This window comes from Solanum lycopersicum, chromosome 1 (genome assembly GCF_036512215.1).
Source record: "Solanum lycopersicum chromosome 1, SLM_r2.1".
NCBI lineage: Eukaryota > Viridiplantae > Streptophyta > Magnoliopsida > Solanales > Solanaceae > Solanum > Solanum lycopersicum.
Genome location: NC_090800.1, coordinates 85,745,231 through 85,766,350, shown reverse-complemented (window position 1 = coordinate 85,766,350; position 21,120 = coordinate 85,745,231). Strand labels below are relative to the sequence as shown.

At 36.1% G+C, this 21,120-nt stretch overlaps 3 protein-coding genes across 7 annotated transcripts; all 3 read right to left on the bottom strand.

Annotated features, from left to right (window-relative positions):
* Positions 1-135: 135 nt before the first annotated feature.
* On the bottom strand, positions 136-9,041 carry LOC101255140 (F-actin-capping protein subunit alpha). Its single transcript, XM_004230193.5, has 10 exons — positions 8,720-9,041; positions 8,448-8,563; positions 5,266-5,355; positions 3,937-4,001; positions 2,899-3,060; positions 2,526-2,604; positions 2,204-2,281; positions 1,086-1,160; positions 898-933; positions 136-721 (listed from the first exon to the last, which is right to left on the bottom strand). The coding sequence occupies exons 1-10, from the start codon at positions 8,841-8,843 to the stop codon at positions 614-616; spliced, it is 933 nt and encodes a 310-aa protein (XP_004230241.1). The 5' UTR covers positions 8,844-9,041; the 3' UTR covers positions 136-613.
* Positions 9,042-9,826: 785 nt separating this feature from the next.
* Positions 9,827-13,105, bottom strand: LOC101254534 (uncharacterized). The gene is made up of 7 exons (XM_004230191.5): positions 12,770-13,105; positions 11,769-11,887; positions 11,630-11,695; positions 11,327-11,524; positions 11,072-11,190; positions 10,624-10,729; positions 9,827-10,480 (listed from the first exon to the last, which is right to left on the bottom strand). Exons 1-7 carry the CDS (start codon positions 12,996-12,998, stop codon positions 9,941-9,943), a joined length of 1,377 nt encoding a protein of 458 aa, XP_004230239.1. The 5' UTR covers positions 12,999-13,105; the 3' UTR covers positions 9,827-9,940.
* Positions 13,106-13,897: 792 nt separating this feature from the next.
* On the bottom strand, positions 13,898-20,293 carry LOC101254241 (uncharacterized). 5 transcript variants are annotated; one of them, XR_002026384.3, is made up of 9 exons: positions 19,743-20,242; positions 18,569-18,646; positions 18,340-18,482; positions 16,520-16,590; positions 16,266-16,361; positions 15,850-16,018; positions 15,662-15,747; positions 14,516-14,608; positions 13,898-14,417 (listed from the first exon to the last, which is right to left on the bottom strand). XR_002026384.3 is itself a non-coding variant. In XM_004230190.5 (7 exons), exons 1-7 carry the CDS (start codon positions 20,160-20,162, stop codon positions 14,335-14,337), a joined length of 984 nt encoding a protein of 327 aa, XP_004230238.1. In that variant the 5' UTR covers positions 20,163-20,293; the 3' UTR covers positions 13,898-14,334. The 5 variants fall into 5 exon arrangements, 1 of the variants encoding a protein (XP_004230238.1); XR_002026385.3 differs by having other exon boundaries at positions 15,662-15,725; XR_003248068.2 differs by lacking the exon at positions 15,662-15,747 and having other exon boundaries at positions 19,743-20,244.
* Between the last annotated feature and the right edge of the window lie 827 nt (positions 20,294-21,120).

Sequence of the window (21,120 nt, the reverse complement as noted above, 5' to 3'; positions counted from 1 at the left end):
TATGTGACACATAAAATGATACAAATCTATACAAACTTGATGAGAATACAACTCAATACACCACAATTGTCCTTCAAATTGGTCATACATGACAGACAAAGTGATACAATCTATCCAACCCTGATGACAATACAATAGGATAAATTATTAAATGATATAACAACCATCCAAACAAAGGTTCACAGATGTAATGATCCAACAAAATCTTAAAAGAGACAAATTATATGAAATTACAACAAAGTTTGAACATTTTGATGGTTATATTCGCCTCGACCTTTGAAAAAAGTAAGTACACTATAATAACTAAAAATTATCATTCTTTACCAGCATTGTTCAGTCATTCCAAGGTTAAAAACCATGAAGAAAGACTTCCCATTCAGTACTTGACAACTCTTCACAACTCCCTCAGGCCAACTGCCAAATTAACAACTTAAGGGGAAGTTCACACATTAGCAAACATGGTAAAATAACTGAAAGTGAAAATCCCTCCCTCAAAGGAACACAAAAGGGAGAAGACAACAAATAGCTGGAGACGGCAATCTCAAGTAAACCCGCTTGTCATATCAGGAATGGTGTATACATGTTCAACTTGTACAAAAGACGTGCAATGTTTCTATTTTCCAATTCCAAGTTCTTTTTCAATGTCTCTTGTAAGGCTAAATTGTGCAGTGTTGTGCCATGGGAACAATGTACGAGTAACGGGAAGCTTCCTCCGCAAGTCCTGCAAAAGATGAGAATTTATTTATTTGTATCCTTTTCATGGTGCAAGGTGTTTCTCCCAGCTTAGACATAGTGAGAAAACATGACTGCTGTGCGATTGTAATGAGTAATGACAAGCACTCATGCGTCTTTCATTTAAAATATTTTGATTTGAAGGCTTTGAAGTTGAAGGAGTACCTTGAAAGTGGTATCAGGCAATTTCAAGTAAGATGTCTGCCAGTAAAAACTCGATCAGTAACTTGGAACAAAAATACCGGCAATAGACTTGATAGAGAAGTGGTGGAAGAGAGGGGCAGGGAAGGGGGAAGTGTTAGGTGACATGATAGAAAGAGGGATTGAATGTGATGCAGGAACAACGTAAAAACCTGAAGAGAAGCCAGATACTCAGTCTCATGGTGGCGAATAATGTTGACCAGGGAAAATGCAGAATCATCTGGGGACTAAGAAAGACACCACAAAATCAGATAAATTCAAACTTGAACCATTGAAAGTATAAACAAAATCACAAGATAGGCTTGATCAAACTATTATTTCATCGAGTTAATAAGATTGTTCAAGAAAAAACTTCTCCTTTAGCTTGACCTTCAAATTTTACACTAGTTAAGCAAATAGGATTTCCAGAAACAGTTGTCTCACTTTTTATTCTTTCTGGCTGTCTTACCATACTACTTCTTTTCTTCTATTCGATTACTAATTAGATCACTCAAGATTATTTTTTAAATTTTGTTTAGCTTTAACCTTTTCCAACAATAGACCAGCAAAATATAGGATATCCAGAAACTGTTGTATCTCACCACTTATTTTCTTAACATGCTACTTCTATTTCTTCTACAATATAATTTCCAATCAGATTGCTTAAGATACAGAGTGTTAATATTAATATGACCTTCAGTCTCTACACAGATACACAAAGTAGGATGTGCAGAAGCAGCTATATCATTTTTCATTGTCTTGGTTGTTTAACCACCTTAGTGCCCTTTTACTCTCACTGAAAGTATAAATTACGGACAAATCGTGTTAAATGAAAGAAAATTATGAAAAAGCTATCATAGACGGAAGTCTGTTCTACTGCTAGAGTTGGATAGTAATGCTTATAATTTTGCTCCAGGCATCGTAATCTGAAAACAATACATACCATGAAGTTGAGAACTAACAGACTTCTTATTGAAAACAAGTACCAACAACCAGTCTCACACTGCAAAGGGGAGGTGAAAAATAGCTAAACTTAAGAGCGCCCTTAAATTTCTTTTGAGAAAATTTATCATGATTTATCGCCAAAAGAGTTTAAACACTTATTGCTTTCTCCGAGTACCTTCACAAGGCATCAATCTACTATGTGCTGTTTTGAAGCGTTAACACTAAGCACTGGTTAAGAAACAGCACAATCTATAGCAGAGAACAGCTGCTATACTCTTATGAGTTAAGACCAGGAGACACGGCAACAAAGCAAAAGAAGTTTATGAACAGAACTATAGTCACTTACCTGAATTAGCGTTGTATCCTTACATTCGTGTTTTGCATCTAGCTGTACATTTCCCTCTTCAAAGTAATGTGCGCCAACCTGAATACAGAGCAGGTAAAGCATATACAAGTTTGAATAATTAAGCTTTTGATACAACAACAAAGCGACAACTACCCTCACCCCTAAACTAGAAGGTCGGCTCAATCCAAAAAGAATAATTCAGTAGAGTCTACATTCATGACTTAAGTCAGTGAAGAAACCAGAAAACTGTGAAAGGGTTAAAATAAAGATCAGGAAACCAAAAGGCAAACACTATATGCTCATACTGTTGATGAAAGCATACCTGCATCTCGCCTCTCACTTCTACAGATTGAATTTCATCCTTAAATTCAATATTCCATATTGATCGCCAGCTTCCATTGCTACAGATGATGCATATAGTATCAGGTTCTTTAGATAAAGCTATAAGAAGTATCAGTTGACCCAATTGACGAGTCAGACGTGCTATAACAAGATATCACTTGAAGCAAGTGACAAGTGTGAAGCCAATAGGAAAAATAGGCAATAGAATCCCTCATTCTTTGTTTATATATAGCAACCTATTACCTCAGTATCTGTTTACAAGTTCTGCACCACGATAAGTATAACTATTTAGGAATTATGAGGGGAGTGTTGCACAAATTAGTCAGAGTTAGAATTTTAATAATCTAACACACCAGAAATTCTGAGGACTATGCCTAGCAGCTGAAATCACCACAACAAGTTCAAAGTCGAATCCTGGCTCTTCCACATCCTTTCCCTTCGTACAGTAAACTGAACTGATGCCTTTTGGATATGTTTCACTCACATACTTCATAATTTCAGCATCCATGGCAGACCTACACAAGAATTACCATGATTAGGAGAATTTGGCAAGTAGTGGTAATCACAAAGTCAGTACTCATAAACAAAGCCTCTAATGAGAAGAATTAATAACCAAGTTAAGAAGGGAACTACTCACATAAAACAAAAACATGATTTTTATAATCTGCATGTCAAGCATTAGGAACTATTGAATAATTCACTTCACTCTCAGAATATAATCCTTTAATACTCTTAATGCCTCCCAATAATACCAAATTTAGGTGTCTTACTACCATTTTAGTGTTTGACATTCATGTCGTTACCCATTAATTTGGAGACACCTGTTCCTCACCAATAAAGATGAACAAAAAGGTAAACCAGTGTATTATGAATCAGATTTCTTGATGGAATAAACACACACATGAATCATGATGTAGGATAACACCTGAGGACTAAGGTGAAGATTACTAAGAGTATCTCCAAAGATAAGGCATAGAATGTAATATAGAAGGACAGAGAAGAAATGATACTGATTAAGAAGAAGAGCATCTATAGATGAGAGATTAGCCTAAACTATTTATTTTCAGACTGATTTCGGTAAGCGCAGACCAAAACATGCAGTTTTTTTTTTCTTTCAATTAAGCCGGAAAGAAAATTTCCACAAGAAATGCAACTGTTCTAGCATATTTTAAACTATAATCTGAGTGCCGTCTGAGAACTGAGGTTGAATTTGCAAGTCTTGTTGAGCATGGTTAAAAAATAAGCCCAATTAGGCAAAATAATTGAAAATGTCATAATATAGAAAAACTTCAACATCTCAATGGAAAAAAAAGAATATGAGTAACTAAAAAGGGAATCACTACCAAAGATATTAAACTGAGAAATATATCTCATACCCTACAGATGCTTACCTATATTCTTCCACGAAAGCAGATGGAAGTTCTTCATCTCTTGCTGGCCTAACATCTTTACAAACCTAGAATGCAGACATACCATGAGCTTACAAGAAGGGAGCATTTACACGGCAACAATAACTTGGAAAAAAAGAGAGAGAAGGGAAATACATTTAATTTCACAGCCCTTGAATTATGAATAAACCCATGCACTTATTATATTAAGCAGAGACTTATTTCACTTTTTCAATCTATTTACATCTACTTCATCACATTAACATTTAACAAGAATAGAAAAGAAATGCATATTATGTGACATTCAGCATAATAGACTAATGAGGATTAATTTAAAACCATGGACCAGCTATGGTAGAAGAGACTTATTTTACTTTTCCAAAATTGGTATTCACTCCATCACCATTAACAAGAACAGAAAATGCATCTTATGTGAAGTTCATAACTATTGAATAATGACGATAATCAAGTGCTTGCTATATCAAAGCTCATTTTTCAGGTTTACAATATCTTCATTCTTGATATCCATTTCTATCATGAAAACCAACCTAACAGTTAACACAATTCACCCTGGTGTTTTGTTCTTTATCCCTAATGCCTGAATGTGTTTAACAAATCAAGTTCCAATCAGCCAGAAGATGTCTAAACATACTAAACTAAGGATAAACAACATGAACATAAAACCAGTTTATGTCGAGATTTTTAATTGCACAGCATAAAAAGGAGTAAACCCAGCACTATATGTATGCTTCTCTTTCTTCTTTTCTTACTTCGTCCTGATCTTTTTACTTTTCTTTTCCTTTCTTTCAGAATAAGCACATTCTTGGATATAGTCCCACCATCTCTACCAGGTAGTTTATGTCTGTCCATATTATTGCTTTTTTGAATTACCTTCGAAACAAAATACTCATCCTTACAAACCTGCTTCCGCTTCTATGGATCCCAGCAGGAAAAAGATAAGTTTTTCATCGTCACTTTAGATTATCGTTTATTAAGTTCTGTCGGCTCAACTGATAGGAAAAGTGAAATGGACTTTTTCAATTATAAAAAAAGATAATAGAAGTTATTAAATGATTCCCTTCAAGATTATGAGCTTTTTAACTTACATATCATGCAACTATTGGGGAAATTAAGACTGGGGATTTAATGATAAATTCCAGCACCATTTTTGGTGCTTTTGTGTTTTTGCAAGGTAGTTTTTTATTGGCACATGGAAGGAGGTGCCTCATCCAATGAAATTATTAATCTTATCAACAAGAAGACAGTCAAAACACCAACCTGTAAAAAATCCAAAAATAGCATTTAGCATTGTATACTAACTGAACAACGTACTTGCTTGACATGGTCAACTCTGGCAACCTGGGCAGTTCGGGGATCAAGATACTCATCCTTATCAACCTCACTGAAGGATGTAATCAGTACCTACAAATTAGTGAGCAGCAACTTTACATAGCTAGATCATGAAAATAGCTTCCAAGTGACCATTACTACGTAAATGAAAAGCATTATACTTTCTTTTTAGAAGAGGGGATCAAAATCTTAGACTTCATAAAGAACAGTTCTCTGGAAAGTTTTCATTTCTATATTGATGAAGTAATCATTTATTGAAGCGGTGGAAATTCCCTATACACAAGCTTTAAACAGATGTAGAGAAACTTGTCCATAAACATGGTGCTCAACAAACAAAACCCAACTCTTTCATATATAGTAGCGCCAGCATCCAAGTACCATGAAGTATATCTCCATCCTAAAAGCCTTATTTGGAGACTTATTAGATTAATCTTACATATTTTTCATGCAACTTCTTTTAAAAAAGTTTCTCAAGCATAACTTTTATCCTTTGTTTTCTTTCGGTCTTTGAGCTCTAGAGGATGCATAGAGAGGTCATGAACCTTCAATTAAGGAAAATTGCAACATCATATTGCTTCCAATTTACTTCATTTTTTAATCTTCAACTACCGAAAACTATCAAATCTGAAATTATCAACGAAGGAAAATTACCCCATCAGTACAATAGCATTGCTTACAGTTCACTTAATATTTTATTCTTCAACTACGGAAAACTATCAAATCTGAAATTATCAATTTCAATGACACTGTTATGGATCAGCCAGCCCAAGTCAGTAGGGAAATTGAGAATGGGCCTGAGACAATTAGGAAAAGCCAACGAATTAATTATCCCAACAAAAAGCTACAAGACTATATCCTAGTCTAAGGCAAGGACAAGCACGTGAGAAAAGTTGTTATACGCAGGAGGATGGCAGAGTAGTGGGCAACAAAGAGTGATAGCAACATTCTCTTAATTCTCATCTTATTTTTTCTAAGTTCTCTCACCTCTTTCTATCTTATTGTGTAGTATTTTTCATACTGCAATTGCTGCTCTTGAGAGCTGAACTACCAAATTTAACTACTGTAGTTGTTCTTTTTGAGTAATCAATTAAAGTGTTGCCACTGTTTCGTTATTTGGGTTGAAGATTGTTCCAATTGGTGCTTTCAATGCTTTGGACTCCATGGATACTTCTAAGAAATCGGATGGTGCTGTATTGTCGGACTCTTCCACGGAAGTTTCTCTTTTATCAACTCGTGTGGACAACTTGACTCAGTGCAGGATTTTACCTCCACTGTGGCTGTTCAGTCAGCTGTTGTTGATCCTGTTCATCCAAGGCAGGCGGCTGTGTGTTTATCTCGTGGATCTAACTCTTCTGGTCCGCTCACAATCCTACACAAACCAGCGGCGGTGGCACTTAGTCATTTTAATGGTCAACACGCCGAGGCGTGGTTGTTTCAAGCTGAGCGTTATTTTGAGTTTTATTCCATCCTACCGATTCATCAACTTTCATTGGCATCGTTCTATTTGGATGGTGAGGCTCTCGATTGGTATCGCTGGATGTTTTGCAACAAGCAACTCTTTGATTGGCAACATTTTGCTGAGAAGCTCCGTCTCCGATTTCGGGATACATCATTGCGCTCTCCGGAGAGCAGACTTTTGAAGCTTCTACAAACGTCCACAGTGGCGGAGTTTTGTGCTCCGTTCGAGGCTATATCTATGAAACATTCACTTGCCGGATGAGTTTTTGGTTAGGTGTTCTATTTCGGGTCTTCAGTCAGATATTCAAGATGCAGTTTCTATAAAAGAGCCCACATCTCTGGAAGAGGCCATACGTTTGGCTAATATGTATGAGCAGTAGTTGAATTACGCTAAAAGTCCAGTTTGTCCTGCTTTTCCCAGAACTCAAACCCTTTTGCCTAACCCTACAACGCCATCTCCTTTAGATCAATCTAAACCAACTGCTCCATCATCTGCCTTTCCCAAAATTCCCTTCAAGCACCTGACGGCCACCAAGATCCAGGCTAGACGAGACAAAGGGCTCTGCTACAATTGTGACGAGAAATACATTATTCGCCACAAGTGCAAGGCACTTCCTCAATTCCTTCTTTTGGAGGAGTCTTCTGAATCTTCAATCGAGTTGCCGGACTCCTTTTGTTAGGATATCCTAGCTGAAGAATTTCAATGTTTAGAGGTTCAAGCTCATTCTACTATTTCATATCATGCCTTGTCAGGGGGTACTTCTCATGCTACCCCTCGCTTTAATGGCCATGTCCGGAGTTCCCTGGTGCAAGTATTGGTTGATGGGGGAAGCACTTATAACTTTGAGCAAGCACGAGTTACCGAATTTCTGAATATGTCTGTTGAGCCTGCACCTCCTTTTAGATAGTGGTTGGCAGTGGTCAGCGTCTTCGCTGTGATGGGGTGGTACGACAAGTCCCTTTGTAGATCCAGGGGTGTGATCTTGTGCTAGACTTATATGTTCTTTCGCTACATGGGGCAGATATCGTTTTGGGGTATCTTGGTTGAGTTCGTTGGGGTCAATTCTACAAGATTACTCTCGACGTCTCTTTGAGTGCTCCCTTAAGGGACAAAAGTACAGCTGGATTGGAGGGCCTTCTGGTAAGGCTGAACCTGTGCAATTACACACGTTAGAATGACAAACTGAAACTGAGGTGTTGTCTTCTTACTTTTGCCTCCGGCTAGTTACGCGTGAGAGTCCTGGTCCGCCTCCTTATCCTCCTGATATGGACTCCTTTTGGCTTCATATGAAGATGTGTTTTGCAAACCACAAGGTTTACCTCCAGCACGCGAGCTAGATCATGCTATCCATCTCAATCCAAGATCAGGACAAGCACGTGATAAAAGTTGTTCTATGCAGGAGGATGGCAGAGTAGTGGGAAACAAAGAATGATAGCAACATTCTCTTAATTCTCATCTTATTTCTTCTAAGTTCTCTCACCTCTTTCCATCTTATTGTTTAGTATTTTTTATACTGCAATTTCTGCTCTTTGAGAGCTGAACTACCAAATTTCACTACTGTAATTGTTCTTTTTGAGTAATCAATTTAAGTGTTGCCACTGTTTCGTTATTTGGGTTGAAGATTGTTCCAGACACGATTAGTCTAAATTACATTTTCAAAGATCTAAGTTACCTAATGAAAAAAGAAAACAAGAGTGAGACTTACATCGCCACTTCTGTTTGGGAATTCGAGACAAATCAAGTGAGATTTGTTGTACGAAGGAAATGACTCCTCGGCCGCTTTCTTATATATATTTTCGTCCTTTAAAATGGCTCTAACATCTGCAAATCAATCCGAATGACGCTCATAACCAAAAATGGAAACAATAAAAAGCCGATCGCAAACGAACACCAATGCGGTCACAATTTCAAGCACGAAAAAACCTTCAAATTACAAAAAAAATAACGCAGAAAAGAAACGAAAGAGAAGAAGAAGACCTTTGGCGACGTACTGAATTTCGCCGGCGGGGGCATTAAGAAGGAACCATTTGGCAATCTCAATTTTCTGGTCATCGGTAAGTTGAGTTTCTGATTCCAGAAAATCTTCGTCTTCTTCTAACATTTTTATCTTATTAACAGATATTCTTCTCCATTGAATTCAATTCAATTCAAATTCGAAGAAGATACCATAACCCCACCAGAGTCGCTTTCCCCTCTCTTTTGTTAAATCAGTCGAGTTTCCAGTTTTTTAATTTTCCACTTCTGTCCCTGCTGCGGGTCTTACTTGAGTTTGATTGAACCGTCAGATGCACGTTATGTTGTTCTTTCAGGTAAGCTTAACCGTTCGATTAAGTCTTTTTTTTTCCCTTCCCAAATATGTTCTCTTGCAACTCGATCCCTCATTGATTGATTAAACTTTTTTCTGATACATTGTAATCTATTCTAATATATTGTTAAGATTTGATAATCGAGTATAAATTATATTTTGATTTGTAATTACACAAAATGAGATTTGGAAAAAGTAAAATGTACACAGATTATGTCTCTAATGACATAAAGTTTAATTTTAAAAGGACTTGTCATTAGCAATATATATATGTATGCGCGTGCACAATATATATGTATGCGCGCGTGTGCGCGAGAATTCCTGGATCCTACATGGGTCACCTCTACGAGGAGGACCTTCAGCTCAAGTACAATATACCAAAATAAGTATGAAAAATGAAAAAACAACGGTGAGAAAATAAAGCAACGGGTAAGTAATCAATTGCAACCATAAAATAATGTGATAACCTAGACATAGACATGACCAACAACAAGTAATGATGAAATCAAAAGGTTACATTATAAGAATACAAGTAAACCCCTCTAGAATCAAAACAACACTTCATACCGAATAACAACTATCCTAATCAAGACAAGAATCATTATTGTACCTTCTGTGGTGATGGGTGACCTGACCCCATAGGACCCCAAAGTGGGTAGAAACTCACAAACTTAAGCAAAAGGACCAAATGAAGAGAAAAATCAAGGGCCAACATGACAGAACAAAATATGCAAAACCTTCTTGGAAATGGGATGGGCTAGCCAAGGGACCATAAACCATAGCATAACTTGATACACTAGTATTAAATTTATTCTTCTAGTATGTTTTAACGAGTTATAGTGGCATTAAATATAAACCAGTAAAACTCTACAATTGAAGTAAAAATCTGACTCTCATACAAGGGCATCCAACAGTTGTTCCAAGCCTCCAATGGAGCTATCATTCTCAAAATTTTCTTTTACCCTACTATTAGCAACTAAACATCTAGCAGAGAATAGCATCAATTCAGTTGAACCCATGTAATCTCTGATCCTCGATACAATTCCACTATCCCTGGAAAAGCCCAACCGGAAGTATCTATCCTGACTATTTTCTTCCATCTGCTTCTCAACTAATGGCTGTTCAGTACTAGGTTCTTGACTTGGAGGAGAGGCATGATCCTCCCCAAAGCTCATGTAATTGTCCATGCCTAGAGCTTCCCAGTCAACATGCTGCACAATCCCAGCAGCTTGTTCAGCAACATAATCATGGCAGTGTTGAAATTTTAGTGCTTCCTGGACAGCTAGTCTCTCCACCTGGGCCTTGAGCATATGTAATCGATCACCAATTCTTGTTGAAACAGCATCATATAATTTTCCTCTTGGAATGTTATCCTTTTCGCCAGCAGCAAGCAAGTCATCAAACTTGATGGGATCACCAACAAGAACAGTCACCTGCAGTTTTTACAGCTCATTAAGAGTATACCAAGAGCAATCACAATTGATTCTCTTTAATTCCCTTTCTCTATACCTAATAATATTGGTGCATGATACATGCCGCTGCATTATTCACCATCCTCAAAATGAGAATTACATACCGTCTTTCCAATCCTGGGAAGCTTGGCTCCTACAGGCATGATGTATTGCATTCCAGTATGCACAAAAGGGATGACTATTGGCAAATTGTCGGCATCCAGGATCAATCTATTAAGACAACCAAAAGTCTCAGACATAACACCAACCCTTGTAAAGACAACAGAATCTAATTAAATAAAAGGAGGGAAGGACGGAGAGGAGGGGATCCTTTTTATTTTATAGCAGAGTAAAAAACGAACAGGTACCCAACAGAAATACGACTGAATCAATCTGCCCATGATATCTACAGAACTCCAACAATACCTTGTCTCTGGTTCTTGTTCTTTCCAAATAACATGAAATTACAAATCCAACAAACTGGTGTCCTTTTTGACAATCATGGAATTCACAAGTTACCTACTCAAGGATAATCAGACAATTCACAATTTATTACTTAGAAAGAATGAGTACCTTCCGATGCCTCTTTTAATAGAACCCATTGTTTTGCCACCATCTCGAGAGCGACTACCTTCTGGAAATATGTGCACCCATCCACCACGGTTCAATTTTGAAATAGCCATGTCCATCCCCTGCAGAACATGCAGAAATAGACTGAGAATTAGCTATAAACTATATCAGTCTCTTTCAACATCATCCATCACAGTGATGTAGAAACAATCAGAATATCAATAACTTAATCTCACCAGCACCTCAGAAAGAAAATACCTTCTGATAAATACCGTCCCCACGGGACACAGGAAGAACTTTGACATGTTTGAAGAAGGCAGATGTGACAGGATTGCGGAAACATCGATCAGTTGCACAAAGTGTCCATCTCAAATTTTGTGCATCCAAAATAACACTGGGAGGAAGTAATGCAGCAATAACTAGTGGGTCATCCATAGCAGCAACATGATTGCTCACCTGAGTTGATTTACAAAACAGAACCAGATATCAAAAGATGAACTCCAGGGGTCTAAGGTGAGGCCTAAAAGAAGGAACTGGAGATAACTGAGGAACATGGCTTACTGTAATAAGTGGTTTATTCTCCATTCGATTTTCCAGCACCTGATGTAATTTTTCTGCACCATATATCTGCAAAAGTTGTCGAGTTATTATTCTCAACTAGGGAACAGCTGAAATAGTAACTCACCCAGATTTAGCTTACCTGAACACGATTGAGGCCATGCATAAACACATGACAAACATTTCCAAGCACAGGAACAGCCACAGCCTGCAGCATGCGAGTCAGGACTGAATCTGCTTCTGGATCAATATCCTTGCTAACTGCAGTCATAGGCATACAGATTTATAAGTATCAACCATGAAAAGCATCTTGAAGAATCCTCATATAGCTTTTACTGCACAATTTACAGTTATAAGCAATGTTATTAGACACAATTCCTTAATTGCTTAAAGTGAGGGGAGGCAACACAATGATGGTGCACTTTAAGCAGGCATTTGGGCAGTATTTGAATTGAAGTTGAAATTATGTTCGGGTATGACTTCACTTGAAATAAAAGTCCATTTCACAAATACACCTTCAACCAATATTTCAATATTTCACTTGAAGTTCAAAAAATGAAGCTTAGTGTTAAAAACTACTGAAATAGTATTACATGGCCAAGCCCAGATGTCATACCAAAGAAACTTCATCAATGCGATCACTTCATACTCTTAACCGAAGTTACTTTTTTTCTTTTTGTGTTTTTGAATATCTAAAAGTTAGCAAATACAAGTGAGTAATAGTTTGCTGGAAATAACCTTCCAAGTCATGAAGGGAGCAATGGAAATTGAAACGCGGGATTTAACATATCAAGAATTCCCTAGGCAGACAAATGTAGGTAATAGGAGTAATTTTAGCAGCTAATTTCAGTAATTTTCATCATGAAATCACATACAATTTGTGAAGAAAACCTTCTTGAATTCTCGAATAAACTAACTACAGTGACTTTCTTTCTTGAAGAAAACATTATTGAATAAACTAACTACAGTCACTTTCTTGAATAGTTTGTTGAAGAAAACATTATTGAATAAACTAACAACCTCTCACTTTCTTGAATTCTTAGTCTAACCATGTTGCAAACTCTACCTAGCGTTTCCTGCGTTTAGATTTTCGATGTACCAAACTAGATGCAATATTGCAACAGCGAGGAAAAGGAAACTGACCTTTCTTACGGTAGAAAGTGGAAGAAGAAGGCAGCGTATCTCTACGGAAATCGCTGAACCGTTGGATCCAGCGTTCGACGGTAGATGATAAGTAACCATCATAGATCTTCGGACGGCGACGATGATGATCGACGGCGACTCTAAGACGGTCTCTAAGACGAAGCTGCAGCGATCGTGCCCTATCTTTCCATAGATCCGCTCCAGTTTCTATCCACCTCCCTGAAACCATTCTCAATTAATTCTTGCAATGGTTATACATATTGTGGTGAAGATTATCGTAAGCGAAGCGCGAGAATAGTGAGAGGAGAAAAAAAGCTCAAGGGTTTCGATTTTTTTTTTTTTCCTATATGACTTATTATAGTGGGCAAGTCGTGTCCTAAATAGATAAAGTTATGAGTTTCTTAAATATTTTTTGTGGGCCCCGATATCTACGTGGAGATGCACTGCTTTATTTATTTTTTTCGGCCTACTTTTTATTAGAAAGAGATATCTATGGAAAAAAATGTTTTTAAATTTACTAACATGTGAAATAAAGAAAGATGTCTCATACAACTGCATCGATTGTATGACATCGTGAACCTGAAATAAGAAAAAAATTGTTTCGATGTTCAGTCAAGCACTAACAAAATTTCATTCTAGAATAATCGTTTAAATTTATTTACTTATTGTTATTGAATGACAATTAGTTTACTTGATAAAGAAAAAAAAATTAATTCATTCATTCGACATTCTAGACATTAAAAACTATTTAATTTAATAAGTTTTTTAATTTTTCACTTATATATTTCAATTAAATTTTAGTATACTTTTCACTTTCAGGATTTATAAAAAAATTGAATCAGAGAAAACTCATATCGGCACCAGCCCAAAAAAAACCTATGAATCACTCCTTTTCTTTGGTCGTAAAAAATGTCCAAGTACCAGTTTTTAAAATCTTCAAGAGTTCTTGGGTTTAAGTTAACGATCTCATTTGCTTAAAATTTAAGAAGTCTTCTTCTTCCTTTACTTACAGTACCGTAAGGCCTAAATTAGTTCACAATAGCTAAGAGACAACGTATAGACTATAGAATTATGAACCCTTTCGAGTAATGACGTCTTTGAGATACAAAATACGATCACAAAAGCAGATACATAGAAGTTCATAAGCAACCTCAAATTAATAACTGAGTTTACAATAAAATTTAAATGTTTAATGGATTTCTTATCATATAAACGTGGAATAAACAAAAGCTATTGGGTTTCTATGAACCCACAAATCCTACACTGCAATCCCACAGTTCAGTCATTGTTTCATTGTCCAAGCTTCACAGTATAATCCAGAGAGGATATTTGTCATAAGGATTTCCCCTCACAAACTAAATGACTAAAGGCTCGCGATTCCAATAGTAATATCTCCGTAAAACAAATCCTTTACTAAACAACCATCCACTTGAATGCGCTAGATTCAAAGATTTATTTCGATTCGGCCAGAGAAATTACATGACAATGACAAAGCAATATTTATAGAGTATATGGATACTCACTTCGTGAAACTGCAAATTGACAGTCAAACCTTTCCAAAGAAGTCAGCAAATGAAAATTTGAAACTTAGGAGGTTCACCTCCTGTGTTTAGGTAGTTAACATCAAAAGCAACGTCCCCAAAATCATCTGGCGAACAGTAAATGATTGTATCAGAAAACGTTTCCAAAGTTTTCATGATAAGGTTAACTTTGAATTGTTGTTTCAAATTTAAATAAAATTCAAACCTTCATACAGGGTCCTGGCAATTTGAACATACTCGGGTATGAGGTCCTTGTATATGACTCCAGTTGGACGTGCATCCAGGACAACTAAGACTCCTGTCCAGTTGCAGTGATTAGTTGCCAAACCCTAGCTTTTATTTTTGAAATCCAAAGTTATTTATAAACATGTAACATGGAAGTTATATTTAAAAACTAATAAAAAAGAAAGATACATTCTTTAATGTAACCTTTTTTATCTGCGAGTGATAACTGGTTCCTCTCTCTATCTCTTCCCAATTAATTCATTCCTACAGATCATCAAGATGTTCACAGTTTATCCTAATAGATTGGATTTGTCATTTTGTAGCTTGTACTAGGTACTTTTAAGTCAATTGAGCAGTGTTTTATTTGAAGCCCAAAAAAATGAAAACCTTTTTCAAAATGATACTCATTTCCCATCATTTTAACTGAACCAAAAATTTGTCTCTGCCGACCTCATCAATCTCCCTAGCCCCTCCCCTCAAGAGTACTAAACTGTCACTCACCAGAAAAAAAGGTGATTGTCATACAGCCCAATAGGCAGGGGCTTTTATCTAAGTCATTGAAGATCTCATTGATTGTCCACAAATCAACAAGTACGACTAAACTTTTACTAACATTAGAAGACTAATTGAATGAAGTGTCAACCATGTCTTTAAACAGGAAGACACTTCACTGCTGGTCCAGAGAGTTGGAAAGAACTTCTACCAACATGTCATCAAAACAACAGGAAATTAATAACGTGAATTTGTGGAAGGGATCCACAGAAAAAAGTTAGTTTAGGAGCTAAACTCAAGGATACATATTTCTTTAAGAAACCGATGACAATAACATATTCATGACAACTTATTTTTGTGTTCCATAATATCTCTCACAACTTTTAGCAATCTAGCACCTTACTGTATTAATAAAGTGACTCTATTTTCTTGAAGACAAACCATGTTCAGTTTATAATTATTTACGAAGACAAGTATTTAACAGCCAACTTGTTCCTCTGCTCTATGTGGCTTCAGAGTTGGAGAATATTGTCAATATACTGCGAAATGATACTTGAGAAACATGGACAAACATAAGGGAAAGCTAAAAAGAGACGTGGACGGTGGAACTCAACTAATAAAGATAACAACTTACCAGTGTAATCCTACAAGTGGGGTCTGGGGAGGTGGGATGTACGCAGACCTTACCCCTACCTTAGCTGTAGCAACAAGATCACCTTTCTTTAGAAATTCAACAGCATCATGTCACAATTTACAATACTTTATCCAAAGACAACTCGAAGGTATTACTATTAAAAAATAAAGCCAAAGGAAGTTCCTCACTGTGAGTTTGTTTCTCAAAGGGGAATATCAAGAGGAAATCTGAGTTGATGTGAGAAAGCTCTCATCCCAGTGATACATGCCAGAACAATGTTCACTAACAGCCCCATAAATTTCTCAAGAATCTTGGTAATTGAACTCCAAACTATAGTTGCATTTCTGCAGCTATTAACTGTAATTTGTAAGTAAGCGGATCAAATTAGCTTGGGATTGAGGCATAGTTGATGAACTCCATTAGATTCTACAAACACAATGTCCTCTTTATCCCCACCCACCCAAAGAAAAAAAAGACAAAAAGAAATAAGAAAATGCAAGTCGTAGAGATGCTTCCGCATCTTTGATATGGTCCATGCAGTAAAGTATACTGCACTGGGAAACATGTCACTTAAGTGTAATTTGAGAACCTCGAAGACACATACCTGGTGCTAACCATTCATTTGAGGAGTTGCTAGCTAATGGAGCTAGCCACAATATGTTACGCAAATTCATTGAATCGTCATAAGAAACATTAGTTCCTGAACAATAAAACCTAACATGAGTATAAAGAACATCACTATTGTCCTTCTAATGCGCTGATGGATTGAAGACTGCTGATGGTAAATAAAGTTTGAGAAAATCCAATTCTGAATTCAGTAGATCTCACAGGAAGTGGTTAAGGTGCAGATAGACCTACCTATTTGGCAGTAGCCCATGTTGCAAGGAAAAACTTCCTTATCATATGCTGGATACTCCTTAGCATGGAACCTGAAAAGTGTTTGCACCTTTTAACCTCACGAGCATCCCCCACACACACACACAAGACGACAACAAACAACTTGCATCTAAATCATAAGCAAGTTGGGATCACTATATGGATCCTCATTGATTATATCACCCATTTAAGCTTATCTTGAACCAATAAAATACAATATAAAAATTGAAAGCACAAGTTCCTATATTTCCTACTGATATACAAATCTCTGATAAGATCAACAGATTCCTAGTAAAACCTAAAGTAAATGTATTAACATGGCTAAACATATTCTTAACTAATTGGTATCGCCTATATAGATTTTTTTACTTTATTGTGGCCTTCTATTTTGCTATGTCTACATGGATTCTAAGAGATTGTAGGTCTTTCAAGACAAGTTCCTTCTATTACCATCCCCTTCTAGGATAAAGAAGTTGGGTTGCAGCAGGCTCACAACCAGTGCAAAACTAATCAATTTATGATGAACCACCACACAAAAAGAAAACGAAAAATATTAGCAGAAACAGAAATAAATATAGAAAAGAAAAAAAATAGTTTGTGAGGACAAAACAAAATTGAAGAAACATCCACATCCATCTTACGGTCGACAGAGTAGAAAGGGTATGACTGGTTGGAGGCAAGTTCAAATTAAAATGGGACAATGGGTAATATTGTATTTTGGATTACAGGATAAATGGAATTTCTTACCTTCTCTACATCTTAACAGGCTAATAAACAAGAGGATCTCCTTATCATATGTAATCAAATACAGAGTATCTTTTAAGAGCTGCCTCTGAGCAGCTAACAAACAAGAGGTCTGTATTTCGGAATTTGGATTACAGGATTAGAAGAATCTAGAATACGATCCTTGCCTGCATTTGGTGAGAGATGTGGAAGAAAAGAAACCAAAGATGTTCTTTAGAGCATACGTGAAAACACTCATACTCTGAATCATGGTTGTATCTCTTTTTTGGATTTTCAGTATAGACTAAAAAATGTCAAAACACAGTGGATGTTAACCTTCCTCAATGACATAATCTAGTGTATATGGACTTCCGATTGAGCAAAACTGGGCTGCTGAAAATAAGTGAAGTCCCTCAATCCCAAAAATTACTAAGTCTAACTCCTTAAGCAAAAGAAATTGAAGATTTGTCGTTGAACTATTGTGCATAGCAGAATAAGCATACTACAGCTTCAAGTCTTGAACAAGTAGACAATTCAAGTTGAATTAGACGCTGCATGCTTTTTGTCCTTAAGGTTCCCAACAACGGAATGTGATATATAACACAAGATAAAGATATTCAAGAAAACACAACAACTATGGTTGAGTTTACAATAACAGACAAAAATCACAGAAACCCGATCAGATTGCCTTTTATCTTTGCTTGTTGCAGAAATGTTACAATTCAACTAGATCTGTGTTTTACCATCTTCCTGCTGCTACTTAGATGGCTTGAGTTAAGGCAATAGAAATGTAACTGAATCACTTACATGAGCATCCATCACATTCTTCCAATAGGTGAACGGTTTTCTTCTCTAGTTTTCTCTTATCCTAGTTCACTTTATTATTAGCCAAAGTAAAAGAAACACTTGAAAGAAAAAATATCCGATTAGCCAAGTAATTAGACGCAAATCTGATTGTATTTGCACGGTCATTTACAACGAAGAGTTCTTAGAGCACGACTTTATGTGAACACTCGGGCAACAGAAGCACCATTTTTGTCATGTGTGCTCAATACGGTGAAGGGTTCATGTTAACTTACAAGATCCCAAGTCTTCCAGAGTCTCTGGTAAGAAAGACATGACCATGAAAGAAATCAAAGCGCGACAATGATACATTCAGCCCAACACTGGGTCCCCGAGCAACAATCATTTCAAACAAAGATTCGAGGTATGAATTTATCTCCTACAAAACAACATTTGAACTCAACATTAACCGGCAACAGAAATTCTTATTTCAAGAGGAATTAGAAGTTCCATTTTAATGCTGACCTCATTAATAAACAGTCTTCCATAAGGAGTTCTGGTAAGTTCACATCGGTCTTCCTTTGATCCTTCAATGTCAGGAACCTGCACATTGAAGAGGATGCACTTACTGTAAAAAATCTCTGAGAAAGACAATTGAAAGAGGAAGCATTTCAATAAATTGCTAGTGACTTAAGAGACCCTATTAGTAAGGGCCATCAATAAAGTTTTTAGATGGCGCTAAAACTATCTCTTTTTTTCCCGCTGAAATTAGTTCCTTTACACAAGTTATAGGTAAGGTACTTCGATATAGCATTTAACAATATTGTACAAAGGGTGTGCCAATAAAATTTCCAGCCATGTTAGTATGTGATTAATGATCAGCACTATTTTTCGTGCAGCCACCCGAGGCATTACAAAAAGGCAAAAATGTACATATCTTTGTGCATTTATCATTTATCTGTATAGATACTTTGACACAAATGCTTTCACGACAAAGAGGATAAAAACAAGAACTATTTGTTGTTAATTCTTAATAGAATTATAACAGGTATGTAGCCCTCAATTAGTGTTGCCAGAGGCAAATAATGCCACCCCTGCCCTGCTAAATTTTAATTCCTTACCCTGCCGAATTGCCATCCCTATATCCACTTTTTGAATTTTTGCAGTTATCCATTGTCTTCCTCTGAATCAAATTTTCAAGAAGTCTCACTTCTCAGTTATCTGTTTAGTATTTATTAAGTTTTGCCATAACACTTGGCACTTTTACAACCTGTTTATTTACTATACCAACACTTTTCAAGACAGTTCAGCTTTGTGAAATGAAATTTTACACATTGGTTACAATCAATTTGAAACAAGAACGAGATGACCACGTGCTTAGTTTAATATATCAGATTACTTTTCCTTGTTCTATTTTTATGTTGTTACTACTATTGAAAAAAAAATTGAACTATTAGCTTCAAAGAGCAATTTTACAGGTTCCCCAATATCTTCATCAGATCAGATGCCAATAATAGATTATCCTCAAGGAAATTTTGATCACAAAATAATTGGCTTTGCTTTTGCAATGATATGTATGAACAAATGTCTTATCTGATTTATATATAATTACAAGGCAAAAACTTATCTCCTCCCTGTGTTTATAGCAAGCCAATTCGTACAGAAAATACTGTTGAAACAGATAGATATGAAAACTCACAGGGATGACTGTTGGATCAAGAGTCCTTTGAACAGACGCAGTATCACCACCAGAATCAACAGCGATCCGAGCAAGCTCCATTACCGGCGCCGGCGGCCACCAAATAAGCTCATTCTGTTGGTTTATACTCCTTCGATGATCACTCAACGAGCGTCTATTCGGAGTGGGAGAAAAAGGAACTAGGAATTTGAAGCAAGAACGTAGCTGACGCGCCTCTTGAGAGTTAACAGCTAAGGCTTGTTGAGGTGGGCCCAACAGAGCGAGCAAATCGGCGACTGAGGCCTTGGGTACGGACGGTGAGGCACGTAGTTTGATCTTACGGAAGGAGTAGAATGTTGGGGTTGAAGTGACAGTGTAGGAAGCGGCAAGAGAAAGGGAGAAGAAGAAGGCGAATTTGAAAGAGAAGAATGGCCGGCTCATCTTTTCTCCCTTCTGAAAATTTGGGTCATCTTACTAAATTCCATATGCGACCTCCTGTAACCAAATGTGTTGACTACTCAAATATATAGAGATTTTGATGATTGCTCCCCCATTTATTTTTATTTTGTCATTGTTTAACTTCATTATTTTACTAAATTATCCCTTTATTCCTCCTTTTTACTCATCATTTTTCACTAATCAAATTTCTTTAATCTATCATTTCTAATTTATTTAAAAAATTAATATTTTTAAAAAAGTTAGAATTTGAAATTATATCAATTAATAGAAATAAAATAATAAATATATTATTTCAGTTACTATTTTTTTAATAGGTGTATCAATTCAAAAAAGGAAAAATAAATAGGCACAAAAGGGAGTGTTAGATCTTAAAAAATATTTGGAGAATAAATATTTAAACATGAGGATAAAAAATGTTTTTTCTTGATTTTCAAAAAGTGACAAGTTAAAATGAGCACTGAATTAAAATAAAAGAGGACAGAACACTGCAAAATTCATTGCAAATTATCAGTTTAATTTTTTAATTATTGATCACTTTAAAAAAAACTTTTTTACTTGATTAACTAAAGTTAAACACACCGTGATCTTGCAACATAAATTAAAATATACTGCTAAATTCTCACTAAACTAAAGGTGTTTTCAACACTATTCTCGCTTTTTTATTAAGAATTTCATACTCCTACAACGAATTGATATCACTTACTATCCTCAAGTAAACCTCAAAAACTCCTTATAAACAAAAACGTTTTCCTGGGTTTGAAAAAATTTAAGAAAAACAATAATACTTCAGAATTTAAGAATTTAACTTACAGAACGTGTTAGGAGGATTTTAAGATAATAACTATTATCAAAGTATGCCCAAAAGTATGACATCCTAATATTCCAATTTCCCTTTTCTACGCAGATTTACCCAAATTACCCTTGTTAACTGATGAAGCTC

Coding starts and splice junctions, on each gene's coding strand:
- LOC101255140 (XM_004230193.5), bottom strand. CDS start 8,843: ATGTTAGAAGAAGACGAAGATTTTCTGGAATCAGAAACTCAACTTACC. Junction 8,564..8,719: donor AATTCAGTACGTCGCCAAAG/GTCTTCTTCTTC, acceptor ATTGATTTGCAG/ATGTTAGAGCCATTTTAAAG. Junction 5,356..8,447: donor TCCCAAACAGAAGTGGCGAT/GTAAGTCTCACT, acceptor ACTAATTTGTAG/GTACTGATTACATCCTTCAG.
- LOC101254534 (XM_004230191.5), bottom strand. CDS start 12,998: ATGGTTTCAGGGAGGTGGATAGAAACTGGAGCGGATCTATGGAAAGAT. Junction 10,730..11,071: donor ATTAAAAGAGGCATCGGAAG/GTACTCATTCTT, acceptor TTGTCTTAATAG/ATTGATCCTGGATGCCGACA. Junction 10,481..10,623: donor TTCCCAGGATTGGAAAGACG/GTATGTAATTCT, acceptor TAAAAACTGCAG/GTGACTGTTCTTGTTGGTGA.
- LOC101254241 (XM_004230190.5), bottom strand. CDS start 20,162: ATGAGCCGGCCATTCTTCTCTTTCAAATTCGCCTTCTTCTTCTCCCTT. Junction 18,483..18,568: donor GAAGACTGTTTATTAATGAG/GTCAGCATTAAA, acceptor GTTGTTTTGTAG/GAGATAAATTCATACCTCGA. Junction 16,591..18,339: donor TCTGGAAGACTTGGGATCTT/GTAAGTTAACAT, acceptor AACACTTTTCAG/GTTCCATGCTAAGGAGTATC.